The 12,597-nt window shown below is 48.4% G+C and overlaps 1 protein-coding gene across 1 annotated transcript in view; it reads left to right on the top strand.

Moving 5' to 3' along the window:
• PDE6B (phosphodiesterase 6B) overlaps nucleotides 1–12,597 on the top strand; it is a 31,228-nt gene that overhangs the window by 10,474 nt on the left and 8,157 nt on the right. Inside the window, exons 4-5 of the mRNA XM_081813186.1 lie at nucleotides 11,167–11,307; nucleotides 11,399–11,473. Of these exons, the coding sequence (XP_081669312.1) occupies nucleotides 11,167–11,307; nucleotides 11,399–11,473 (216 nt within the window). The remainder of the gene's footprint in view (nucleotides 1–11,166; nucleotides 11,308–11,398; nucleotides 11,474–12,597) is intronic.

The raw sequence follows: 12,597 nt of genomic DNA, 5'->3' as shown, positions 1-12,597 counted from the left end.
GGTATTATTTTTTCTTCTTCAGCCTGTTAATGTGGTAGATTATATTAATTGATTTTCAAATATTGAGCCAGCCTTGTATACCTGGGATAAATCCCACTTACTCATAGAGTATACTTATTTTTATACTTCATTGGATTGGTTTGCTAATATTTTATTAAGAATTTTTGCATCTATGTTCATAAGAGAATTTGGTCTATAGTTTTTCTTTCTTGTGATGTCTTTTTAAAAATATTTTATTTATTCATTTAAAAGAGAGGGAGGGAGCACAAACGGGGGGAGAGGCAGAGGGAGAGGGAGAAGCAGACTCCCCACTTAGATGTGGGGCTTGATCCCAGGACTTGCAGATCATGACCTAAGCGGAAGGCAGATGCTTAACCATCTGAGCCACCCAGGTGCCCCTCTTGTGATGTCTTTATCTGGTTTTGGTATTAGGTAATGTTGGCCTCATAGAATGGGTTAAGAAGTGTTCCCTCTGCTTCTATTTTTTTTTTTTTTTAAAGAGATTGTAGTGAATTGAGCAAATTTCTTCCCTGTGTTTGGTAGAAAATTCATCAATGAATTCATCAAGGACTGGTGCTTCCTTTTTTTTTTTAAAAAAAGATTGTGTTTATTTATTTGACAGAGAGATCGAGAGAGAGCACAGATAGGCAGAGTGGCAGGCAGAGGGAGAAGCAGGCTCTCTGCTGAGCAGTGAGCCCGATGCGGGGCTCGATCCCAGGGCCCTGGGATCATGAGCTGAGCTGAAGGCAGACGCTTAACCGAATGAGCCACTCAGGCGCCCCTGGTGCTTTCTTTTTTGAAGATTATTAATTATTATTCCAATATCTTTAATACATATAGTTCTGTTCAGATTATTCTATTTCACCTTATATGAGTGTTGATAGTTTGTGTCTTTCAAGGCATTGAAAACTTCATTTTATCTAAGTTGTTACATTTTTGGGCTCAGTGTTGTTCTTAATGTTTTTTTTTCCTTCTGCTTGCTTTAGGCTTACATTGATTTTCCTTTTCTAGTTTCCTAAAATTAGATTATTGGTTTTGGATCTTGCTTCTCCTCTATTATGTCCATTTAATGTTGTAAACATCCCTCTAAGCACCACTTTCACTGCATCCCACAAATTTTAATAAGCTGTATTTTTGTTTTCATTTAGTTCAAACTCTTTATAAATTTCTTTGGAGACTTCTTCTTTGACCCATGTATTATTTAGAAGAGTTCTGTCTCATATATTTTGGAATTTTCTAGCTACTTTCTATTTAATTTCCGATCCCTAGTTTAATTCTGCTGGGGTATGATAATACATTCGTTACGATTTTTATTCCGTATTTGTTAAGATGTGTTTTACAGACCGGAATATGGTCTATTTCGGTGAGTGCTCCATGTGATCTTGAAAGAACGTATATTCTGCTGTTGTTGGATGGGGTGGTCTGTTGATGTGCATTATCTCCAGCACTGTTTAGTTCAACCCTTCTTACTGATTTTCTGCCTGAGGTTCCTCTTAATTACTGAAAGAAGAGTACTGAAGTTAACCGACTAGTGAGTTTATCTATTGCTCCCTCAAGTTTTATCAGTTTTTGCTTCATGCAGTTTGATGCTCTGTACTTAGGTCCATACACGTCAAGGAAGCTATCTCCTTGGAGAACCGACCCCCGGTATCATTAGGTAGTGTCCCTTTTTACCCCTGATCATTCTCCTTCTTCTGAAGTCTGCTTTGTCTACAAGTGACAGTGACACAGCAACTGTGGCTTCTTTTGATTGCTGTTAGCGTCGTGTATATTCCTCCCTCTCTTTACTTTCTTCCCAGCTATTTTTGCTGTGGTAAAAGGCACATAACGTAGAATTCACGATCTTAACCATTTTTAAGCCTCCAGTTCAATGGTATTAGGTACATTCATAATGTGTAACCATCACTACGACCATCTCCAGACTCTTCGCAGAGTCCCAAACTGAAACTCTAACCTCATTAAATACCAGCTCCCTGGCCCCGGCCCCCAGCCCCTGGCACCCATCGTTCTACTTTCTGCCTCTGTGATTCTGACTACTCTAAGTACCTTATATAAATGCGAGCATACGGTATTTTTCTTCTTGTGACTGGTTTGTTTCATTTACTATAAAGTCCTTGAGGTCCATCCATTTTGTAGCTGGTGTCCGAATTTCTTTCTTTTTAAGACTGAATAATATTCCATTATCTGGATAGACCACATTTTGCTATCCTTTTATCTATCAGTGGACACTTAGGTTGCTTCCATATTGTAACTATTGTGAATAACACTGTTATGAGTATGAGTGCACAAACATCTCTTTGAGACCCTGCTTTTGGTTCTTTTGAGTACATACCCAGAAGTGGAGTTGCTGGGTCATAGGGTAGTTCTATTTTTAATTTTTGAGGAAATTTCATACTGTTCTCCACAGTGGCTGCACCATTTTCCATTTTCACCAACAGTACTCAGGGTTCCAATTTCTCCACATCCTCTCCAACACTTGATATTTTCTGTGTGTTTTTATAGTAGCCATACTAGTGGGTATGAGGTGGTTCTTTATTGTGGTTCTGGTTTGCACTGCCCTAAGATTAGTAATATTGGTCATCCTTTCATGTGAGTATTGGCCATCTGTGTATCTTCTTTGGAATGTCTGTTTAAGTCCTTTGCCCATTTTTTGATCTGGTTATTTGGTTTTTTGTTGTTGAGTTTTAGAGATTCTTTACATATTCTGCATATTCACCTCTTATGAGATATATGATTTACAAATATTTTCTCCCATTCTGTGGGTTACCCTTTTACCTTTGATGCACAGAAGTTTTTAATTTTCAGAAAGTCCAATTTGTTTATTTTTTCTTTTGTTGACTGTGCCTTTGCTGCCCTATTCAAGAAATCATTGCCAACCCAGTGTCAAGAAGCTTTTGTCTTATGTTTTGTTTTAAGAGTTTTCTAGTTATAGGTCTTATATTTAGGTCCTTCACTCATTTTTAGTTAATTTTTGCAAATGATGTGGGGTAAGGATCCACCTTAATTCTTTTGCATGGGGATATCCAGTTTTCCCAACACCATTTATTCAAAAACTATCTTTTCCCCCACTGAATGATCTTGGCAACCTTGTTGATAATCATTTGACCATTTATGTGTGGGTTTATTTTTGGACTCTCTGTTCTGTTCCGTTGATCTATATGTCTGTCTTTATGCCAGCATCACACTGTTTTGATTAAGGTAGCTTTGTAGCCCGTCTTGACTTAGGAAGTATGAGTCCTCCTCTTTGTTCTGCTTTTCCAAGATTGGCTATTCAGGGCCCTTGAGATACCATATGCATTTTAGGATTTTTTTTTTTATTTCCGCAAAAACATCATTTAGATTTTGATAGAGATTAAATTGAATCTTTCGGTCACTTTGGGTGATCTGATATTGTAACAATATTAAGTCTTCCAATTCATGACTAAGACGTGTCTTTCTATTTATTTATGTCTTCTTTAATTTATTTCAGCAATGTTTTCTAGCTTTTGTTGTTACAATAATGCTAACTTTTATAACTGCCCATGTATTTACCTTTATTGAAATCTTTATTTCTTCATACATCTTTGAGTCCCTTTCTTATGTCCATCATTTCAACTGCAGGACTTCCCTTTAACATTTCTTGCAGGGCAGGTCTAGTGGTGACAAATGCCCTCAGCTTCTGTTTACCTGGGAATGTCTTAATTTCTCTCTCAATTTTGAAGGACAGCTTGCCAGATATAGGATTCTTGGTTGACAGCCTTTTTTTTTTTTTTTTAATTTTAGAACTTGATTATGTCAACCCATTGTCTTCAAACCTCCAAACAAAATTCCTGATGAGAAATCTGCAGACAGCCTTAGTGAGGATCCCTTGTATGTGACAAGTCACCTTTCTTGCTGTTTTCAAGGTTCTCTTTGTCTTGGCTTTCGACAGTTTGATTATAATGTGTCTTGGTGTGGGTGTTTTTAGTTCATCTTGCTTGGAGTTTGTTGAGCTTCTTGGATGTTAATATCCATGTATTTCATCAAGTTCAGGGGGTTTCCAGCCATTTTTCTCCAAACACCCTCTCTGTGTATCCCTCTGCCCTAGCAGGGTCTAGCCCACCTCCCTTGGGGCTGAAGTCCTGAGTTGCTCTCATTCTGCCCTTGCTCTGTAGCCTCCTGTTCTCCCAGGAATGGATAATGCTGCTTCCTCTCAGTCAGGCCCCTTAACTTAATTGCTGTGAGGACATTTTGCCAATTCTTATCAGCAGCATCTCCAAACAATGACCTTAGGCCAGGATTCAAATCCAACCCCATACATCCCAGGTGTGGGGCTTGGAGAGGCAAGTCTGGGAACATTTTCTCGACCCTGTCCCACCACACACACTTTCCCCCACTGGGTATTGCCCACAAGTGGGGGGAGGGGGTGCAGTTCACGCCAAGAAAGTTACATCTCAGGGGAAGCCAAGTTTTTAATCCTCTGCCTGTCATGTGTTGAGCCCCCACTTCCCTCTCCAACTATCCCCGCTTGACTGCTTCCCTTTATAAACACAAATCAGGGCCCTGTCTGCCACAGTCATGGACACATCTCAGGATCCTTCTCCTTCTGCATCTTGTCAGCCCACTTCCACTCAGCACTCCCACTCAGCAGTCAGAGCCATACTTTGAAAACTTAAGTCATGTCACTGGGTGGCCTCAGGGACACCTGCAGTCCTCTCCCCCTCCTTCTGGCTCTCCCCACCCCTTGCTCCATCCCAGCCATTGTCCCCCATAGGGGCCTTTACACCTGCAGGTCCCTCTGCCAGGAACACTGTTTCCACACACCTTTTGGCTCCTCTGCAGAGAGATGTGCCCTGCCCTGAGTACCCCCACTTGAGCCCCGCATTCCCTACCCAACCCTGCGTCCTGTATTTCCTCTGTATTCCCTACATCTCCTTGTAACAAGCCGTAGGACTGTTCATTCTGCTCATGTTCTAGCTCCCCCCTGCCCCCACTTAGAGGTGAATTCTAAGACTCAGGGATTTTTGTCTGTTCTGTTGTCCAGTTATCCCAGATCTAAACCAGACAATAAGCGTCATTCCACCAAATGAATTGCCAGTGCTTAGGGAATATGGACTACCTGGAAATGCATGGTTTCCAGCTCCTCAGACCGCACACATGCACACATGTACCTTAAGACAGAGTTCTAATGTGGACTTCCAACGATAGACATCCATGCCTCAGTCGTGTGCTTTGATTTCCTACTCAGACATCACCTAGTCCTAGTAGAAGGCAGTTTCTGATACCTCATACTATGAACGACATTTTTAAGAACGCTAATTTTAATTTGCACAAAGCACAGGGCTCTACCTCACAGCCCTTTTTGGAGAGAAAGGTAGAAAGATCTACCTTTCTCTCCAAAGAGACCAAACTTCGGCCAGTGATTAAAGACCGGCATCCACACAGTTTGCAGTTGAGCCTGGTGCCTGCTCCTTTCTTTCTCTCCTCCTCATGTTGTGGGAGGGCAGGTACCTGGGAATTAAAGCGGTTCTCATGCAGAACTTGTCCCTGCCTTCCTTAAACCTTAGCAGCTCTCCAGGGTCCTAACAACCCTTCAGCAGGGCTATGGCCCCTCAGACCTGCCCTCCATCCTCCAGTCAAGAACTGCTGAGCACCCGGGGCGCCTGGGTGGCTCAGTTGGTTAAGCGACTGCCTTCGGCTCAGGTCATGATCCTGGAGTCCCGGGATCGAGTCCGGCATCGGGCTCCCTGCTCGGCGGGGAGTCTGCTTCTCCCTCTGACCCTCCTCCCTCTCATGCTCTCTGTCTCTCATTCTCTCTGTCTCAAATAAATAAATAAAATCTTTAAAAAAAAAAAAAAAAAAAGAACTACTGAGCACCCTTCTTGCAGACTCCACTCAGGGGCTTCTGCTAATGCCTTCCTGAAAGCAGCTAAGCCACTTTGGCGAGAGGTAACAGAAGCGACAAGGTAAACATTAGGTTCGGCCAGGGATGTTGGAATTTCTCCCTGATCTACTGCTTCACACTGATCAGTTTTAGCTGAATGATTCCCACTGGTCAACTGTCCAGATTGCACCAAAAGCTAGATGAAGGGCCCCATTGGTGAGGGTTCTGGCCTCTCTGACCTCCTAGGCTGTCCATGTGCCCATGGCCTGCTGGCTCACTGTGAAGACCAGAGGACACGCACTGCCCCTCCCAGGACAGGACAGTTTCAGAAGGCCATATAGACAGCACACGTGCTCAACTGCTGGCCTCATATTCTTGTTATGTGAACAAGTGGAAATGCTCAGAAGTCAGGATATGTGAGTCTGGAAGCAAAGGGGGGCGCTGGCATGCCTCTCCGCCCTGGGCAGTGAAGCCCCCACCGTGATATCGCTGGACACAGTTGGGAAGAGACGTGCCATAGAGCAGATCATCTTCCCACCATAAGTAACCTCAGGAGCATGGATAATAGTGAAATAACAAGGAAACAATGAGGTTGCGTACTTATACCTTTGCCTTAACATAATTTTCTTAATTGTTAAGTTCACATCATTTAACTTTAATAATGGCTGGGTTTAATAACTGGCCCTCAAAATTCCTGATGATTGAACAACCAGCTCTCAGGAGCTTACCACTCAGTAAGAGCCTTGGGAGCCAAGGCCGACCGGAGTTCACTGGGTCACCTTTCCTGTCTGCCCTCCACCTTCCAGGCATCCTGACACACCCCTCCTGGAGTGCGAGTGTCAGGCTGGGCCTCGAAAGGCCAGCCTTCTCCTTCCAAAGGCTTTGCAAGCTGTGTTGTCTGTCCCCAAATGCAGTTGGATGCCCCTTATTTCCAAAGTCAGCAGGGGGCCCCTCACCGTTGCCCCCAGGTTTCTCATTTTGGAGCATGAATCCATGAAGGGCAATACCTCAGCACCCAGGTGACCATGGCTCCTGGTCACTCAATCACCTAGGGTTTGGTTCACATAACAAGTGGTGGCACTGAGTGCTGTGTGTTGAGGACAGGCTTAAGGACAAGAGGGGTGACCACTCCCCAGGGAGGGCTCAAGACCCAAAAGATGAGGTGTGAGTTGCACCCTGAAAGAGGGGACAGGGGAAAGGCAGAGGCCTTTGGTGAGCCACACAGGGCCCTAGTCTGACTCAACAAGTTTCCTATATTTTAAAGACGAGATTTCACTTAAGAATCTGAGTTTCTAACTTGTCTTGAAAGTCTGAGGCCTGGGCGCCTGGGTGGCTCAGTCGGTTAAGCGACTGCCTTCGGCTCAGGTCATGATCCTGGAGTCCCGTGATCGAGTCCTGCATTGGGCTTCCTGCTCAGCGGGGAGTCTGCTTCTCCCTCTGACCCTACCCCCTCTCATGTGCTCTCTCTCTCTCATTCTCTCTGTCTCAAATAAATAAATAAAATCTTTAAAAAAAAAAAAAAAAGTCTTGGGGCGCCTGGGTGGCTCAGACGGTTAAGCGTCTGCCTTTGGCTCAGGTCATGATCCTGGAGTCCTGGGATCGAGTCCCGCATGGGGCTCCCTGCTCAGTGGGGAGTCTGCTTCTCCCTCTGACCCTCCCCTCTCTCATGTGCTCTCTCTCTCTCTCTCTCATTCTCGCTCTCTCAAATAAATGAATAAATAACATCTTTTTTAAAAAAAAAGAAAGAAAGAAAGTCTGAGGCCTGGAGTGCCTGGGTGGCACACTCTTGATTTCGGCTCAGGTCTTAATCTCAGGGTCGTGAGTTCAAGCCCCTCATTGGGCTCCACACTGGGTGTGGAGTCTGCTTTAAAAAAAAGGGGGGGGGCGCCTGTGTGGCTCAAATGGTTAAGCATCTGCCTTCAGGTCAGGTCGTGGTCCCGGGGTCCTGGGATCAAACCCCACATCGGGCTCCCTGTTCAGCGGGAAGTCTGCTTCTCCCTCTCCCTCTGCTTCTCCCCCTGCTTGTGCTGTCTTGCTTTCTGTCAAGTAAATAAATAAAATTAAAAAAAAAAAAAAAGAAAGAAAGAAAGTCTGAGGCCCATCCACTGGTCCTTATGGCAGCTCCCTGAGGGTTCTGGCCTGCTAATCTCTAGCAGGCAACATGGAGGGTGTCAGCCAGGGTCCAGGCCCTCCTTGGTCTGGAGGCCAGGGCAGAGAGAGGCTGTCCTGGGAATGGGATGAGCAGGAGCAGGCTCAGAAGCTCCCAGGTTGGGATCTAGGCAGTGGTTGAGAGGGTGTCCAGGAGGCCCAAACCACTGGAGATTCAGGAAGAACCAGCCCAGAGTGACACAAGACAGGCAGCGCATGAAGACACCTAGATGAAGTTCCAGAACACTCAGGGCTGGAGCTCAGAAGAGCCTGGCGGGGACGGGGAGGGTGCTGTGCTGACCGGGTGCTCTAAAGTCTGACTACACAGGTGTTTGCTGACATGAAATTTCATCCAGCTGTGTCCTACCTCACTTGCTTTCTGTGTGCCGGACTCAACTCAGAAAGCTAAAAAAGAAACGGGAAGAGAGAGGAAGGGCAGAGGCCCTTGGTGAGGTGCCTGAGCCCCTATTTCCTCAGCCATATGAGAACCTGCTTCAGAGCACAGACCAGCACGTGATGACTAGTTCCTGGTCTGATGGGAGCAGGGGAGGGGCAGGGTATGACAGGAGGCGCTCTGCCAGGATGGAGGGATGGGACGAGGTGGGGAGTCAGGGAGAGTCTCCCTTAGGCACTGTGCTGTGAGGTACACGGCCTTCTCCTCCCCATTGTCTCCCTCCTGGGGAACAGGCCTTGGGCACCAAAGTATTCAGGTAGCTCAAAAATTAGATGTGCTGCCCAGACACACACCCCCTCCCTGCACTCCAGCAGGACCACGAGATCTCCAGCTGTCCTAGACATCTCTGAGCCCTGGCCTCCCCCCATTCTTCCCTCTCTGGTGTGTGTTCTGGTCCTAACCAGGGCTTTGTACACAGAGGGCCCTCAGGGAGTATCTGTGGGTTAGACACACAGATGATTAACTCACATGCACACTCATACACATGCTCACGCTCACACATGGGACTCCTAAAAACTAGGCACTCTTCTGAGAGCCTGACTCCTCTTCCACCATTCTTCCTCCCAGCATCCTGAGGGGAAGACATCATTATCCCCATTTTATAGGTGGGGAGACTGAGGTCTGGAAGTTAGCCAACCTTCCTCAGGTCACAGAGCTGAGGAGAAGCAGATCAGCACCCTTACTCGCTAGATGTGGAGGAAGAGGGTGAAGAGTTCTGTATCCAAGCCATTAGCCATGGAGGACTGGGGTGCTAAGCCAGCAGCTCAAAGGTGAAAGAGACACAGTGCAGTGCATGAATGACACAGAGTCCTGCCCTCCCCTGCTGTGCTTGTGCCGACGTCCAGGTAGCATCTGGCTCCAGGACCTGGAATTCAGACAGTCTGCCTTAGGACTTCGAACCTCACAGCCTTCCATGCAATCAACAAACACACAGGTGCAAGGTGCTCAGGTGTGAGGTACTGTGCTAGCCATGGAAAATCTGCACCTTCTGGCCTCATGTGTTGGAGTGGGGAGACAATGAGATTGTGCCTCCATGAGGTCAGAATGAAAAGGTGTTGTAACGATCAGGTTTGGCAGGTGCTCAGGATAGGCCTTCCAAAGATGACTTTAGGCTGAGACTCAAATATGAGGAAGCCCTGGAATGAGTGCTATGAATACAGAGGACAGAGCTTAATCAAAGGCCCTGTGGTCAGTCAGAGTGAGTGCTAAGGGCACATGGGAGTTCCTTGGTGAACGATGGGCAGAGAGGGGGCAGGGCCAGGCCACCAGGAAAGCCTCCTCCACCAATGGAGAGTGGTGGGTGGGAAGAGGTCTCCATGAGCCTTGTACACTAATGGAGAGCATTAGGGTTAAGCTGCCTCCTGGTGAGAGCACTTCAGAGCAAGTGGGGTCTCCAGAGCAAAAGGTAGGGAGCTGCAGAGGGCCTGAGAAGGACTGGCAGGAGGGGAGCCGTGCAAGGAAGAATCATGGTGGCAGGGAAGGCTTGGCCCCAGGCAACACTTATTACAGGCCAGAAGATACGTGAGGTGGTGAGTGGGGCAGCCTAGAGGCACCTGTCTTTGGGCAGTGGCTAAGGAAACCAAGAAACTCGACCCAAGCAAGTGAGGGGAGAGCCTCATGGAGTTCATCTGAGCCTGGCCAGTGATCCTGGACAGCAGCTTGGGGTTCAGTTGTGGGTTGATGTCCTGGGGAGGATCTGGCCAGGGCTTCATGGAGCATGTCATTGAACTATCACTCTCAACTCATTTTGTGGCATCCAAAATGCACTGAATCCATGCTCTCAAAACCCAGCTTCTCAAGGCTGATTAGGTAAGGCAGGTTGGTCAGAGTTTTGCCTTTAAATTTTAATGCATTCACTTTCACTCAATAACCCAGCTTGAGGCCAGCACCAGACAGTAAGTGGCAATGATGTGGCCAAAGCTTGGAGGCTTTACCTTCCAACAGGTTTAGGGGCACCTGGGTCAAGGAGCAGGTAATCATGTGCTTGGATGAAACCCCGGGTGATGGCACTCTGTGGAGATGCTGTTGGGAGGGGCACCATCAACCAGCGTCCCTCTGGAGCTCTGTGGTCAGACGCATGTGCACATGTGTGCTGGGTGTCACATAGGTGTGGAGGGGGTATGGCCACAGGTTCACAGGTGTGCCCCCCCACATGCTGTGGTCACATAGGTATGTGTGTTCTGGGGGGTGGCCACAGGTTCACAGGTATGCCTCCCCCAGGTGCTGCTGTGGTCACCCAGGTGTGTGTGGGGGAGGGGTGGCCACAGGCTCACAAGTGTCCCCCCCAGGTGCTGCTGTGGGCACCCAGGTGTTTGTGGGGGAGAGGTGGCCATCGCTCACTGGTGTCCCCCCCCAGGTGCTGCTGTGATTACCTAGGTGTGTGGGAGGGAGGGATGGCCACAGGCTCACGGGTGTTCCCCCTCCCCCAGGCGCTGCTGTGGGCACCCAGGTGTGTGGGGGGGAGGGGTGGCCACAGGCTCACAGGTGTCCCCCCCCAGGTGCTGCTGTGATTACCCAGGTGTGTGTGGGGGAAGGGTGGCCATAGGCTCACAAGTGTCCCCCCCACCCAGGTGCTGCTGTGGGCACCCAGGTGTTTGTGGGGGAGGGGTGGCCACAGGCTCACAGGTGTGACCCAGGTGTTACTGTGGTCACCCAGGTGTGTGTGTGTGTGTGTGTGTGTGTGTGTGTGACTACAGGCTCACAGCTGCACCCCCCCCAACAGGTGCTTCTGTGGTCAGCTAACAAGGTGTTTGAGGAACTGACAGACATCGAGAGGCAGTTCCACAAGGCCTTCTACACTGTGCGGGCCTATCTGAACTGTGACCGGTACTCGGTGGGCCTCCTGGACATGACCAAGGAGAAGGTGAGGTCTCAGTGCTCCACAGGCCTCCTGGCCAGCCTTGTCCTGCTCCTGTGCTGACTCACTGACTCTGTCCCTTCTCTTCTCTGCTCAGGAATTCTTTGACGTGTGGCCTGTGCTAATGGGAGAAGCCCAGCAGTACTCAGGCCCACGCACACCCGATGGCCGTGTGAGTCATGGTGGAGGGGGGACAGGCCCAGCCCGCATACCTCTGTTTCCCTGGTTCCAACTCCAACTCCAGGGTGGGAAGGGGCCTGTCCCAGCCTGACCGAGGATGGGAGAGGGAGGGCTATGGGAAGGGTGTGGGGCAGTGGGGACAGATGGTTGTGGGCTGGCTGGCTACCTGACTGCTCTGGAGGGCAGGCTCTGAGCGCTTGTCTGCTGCCTCCCCTGACTCCAGCGCATGCTCCGGGGCCGGGTGGGGGCAGGTGCAGATCTCCCGATGAGGGTCATCAGCCCAGTGGGAATGGCCAGCATCTGTCCTTCTGCTGCCCCACCCTTAAATCACTGTAGCGTCTCCCATGTGGGACCATGCATACGTGTATGTGCAGTGTGTGTGCACACCTGTGTGCATGAGTGTGAGAAAGGCAGTGTGACAAGTACAAGGGAGCATGGCAGATACTTCTGCCACGTACTGTACATCCAATCTGGTACACACTACCCAGCCCAGCCATGCTTCAGTTTCCCCACCGGTCACAAGGGGTGATAACTGGGCCTTTTCACAGGGTTGTGTGCCAAGTCCCTGCTCATGGCTTGGCTGTGACCGTGACTTGTCACAGTTGTGTGTGTGTGTGTGTGTGTGTGTACTGGCCTGGGTGTGCATACATGTGAAGGAGTATGGGGCCCAGTTTGTGTGTGGGCTTGAGTGGGACACGGACAGAATGAGGACAAGTGTAAACCAAATGTGTAATGTGTGTCCCACGAGTGTCAGCGATGGTCTGCATGTGTGTACATAAAGTGCATGCGTAGTTGTGTGTAACTATGTGGATGTGGTGTATGCTCTGTGTGCACATCCATGTGTGCATGTGAGTTTGTGTGTGACTATGTGAGTGTGGGTTACGTGTGCACGTCCATGTGTGCATGTGAGGTTGAGTGTAACTATGTGAGTGTGGGTTACGTGTGCACATCCATGTGTGCATGTGAGTTTGTGTGTATGCTCTGTGTGCACGTCCATGTGTGCATGTGAGGTTGAGTGTAACTATGTGAGTGTGGGTTACGTGTGCACGTCCATGTGTGCATGTGAGTTTGTGTGTATGCTCTGTGTGCACGTCCATGTGTGCATGTGAGGTTGTG

The sequence above is a fragment of the Leptonychotes weddellii genome, chromosome 2, assembly GCF_054177405.1.
Source record: "Leptonychotes weddellii isolate Sample4059 chromosome 2, ASM5417740v2, whole genome shotgun sequence".
In the NCBI taxonomy this organism is placed as follows: Eukaryota; Metazoa; Chordata; class Mammalia; order Carnivora; family Phocidae; genus Leptonychotes; species Leptonychotes weddellii.
The sequence above is the reverse complement of the archived record's forward strand: the minus strand, read 5'-3'. Positions and strand labels throughout refer to the sequence as shown.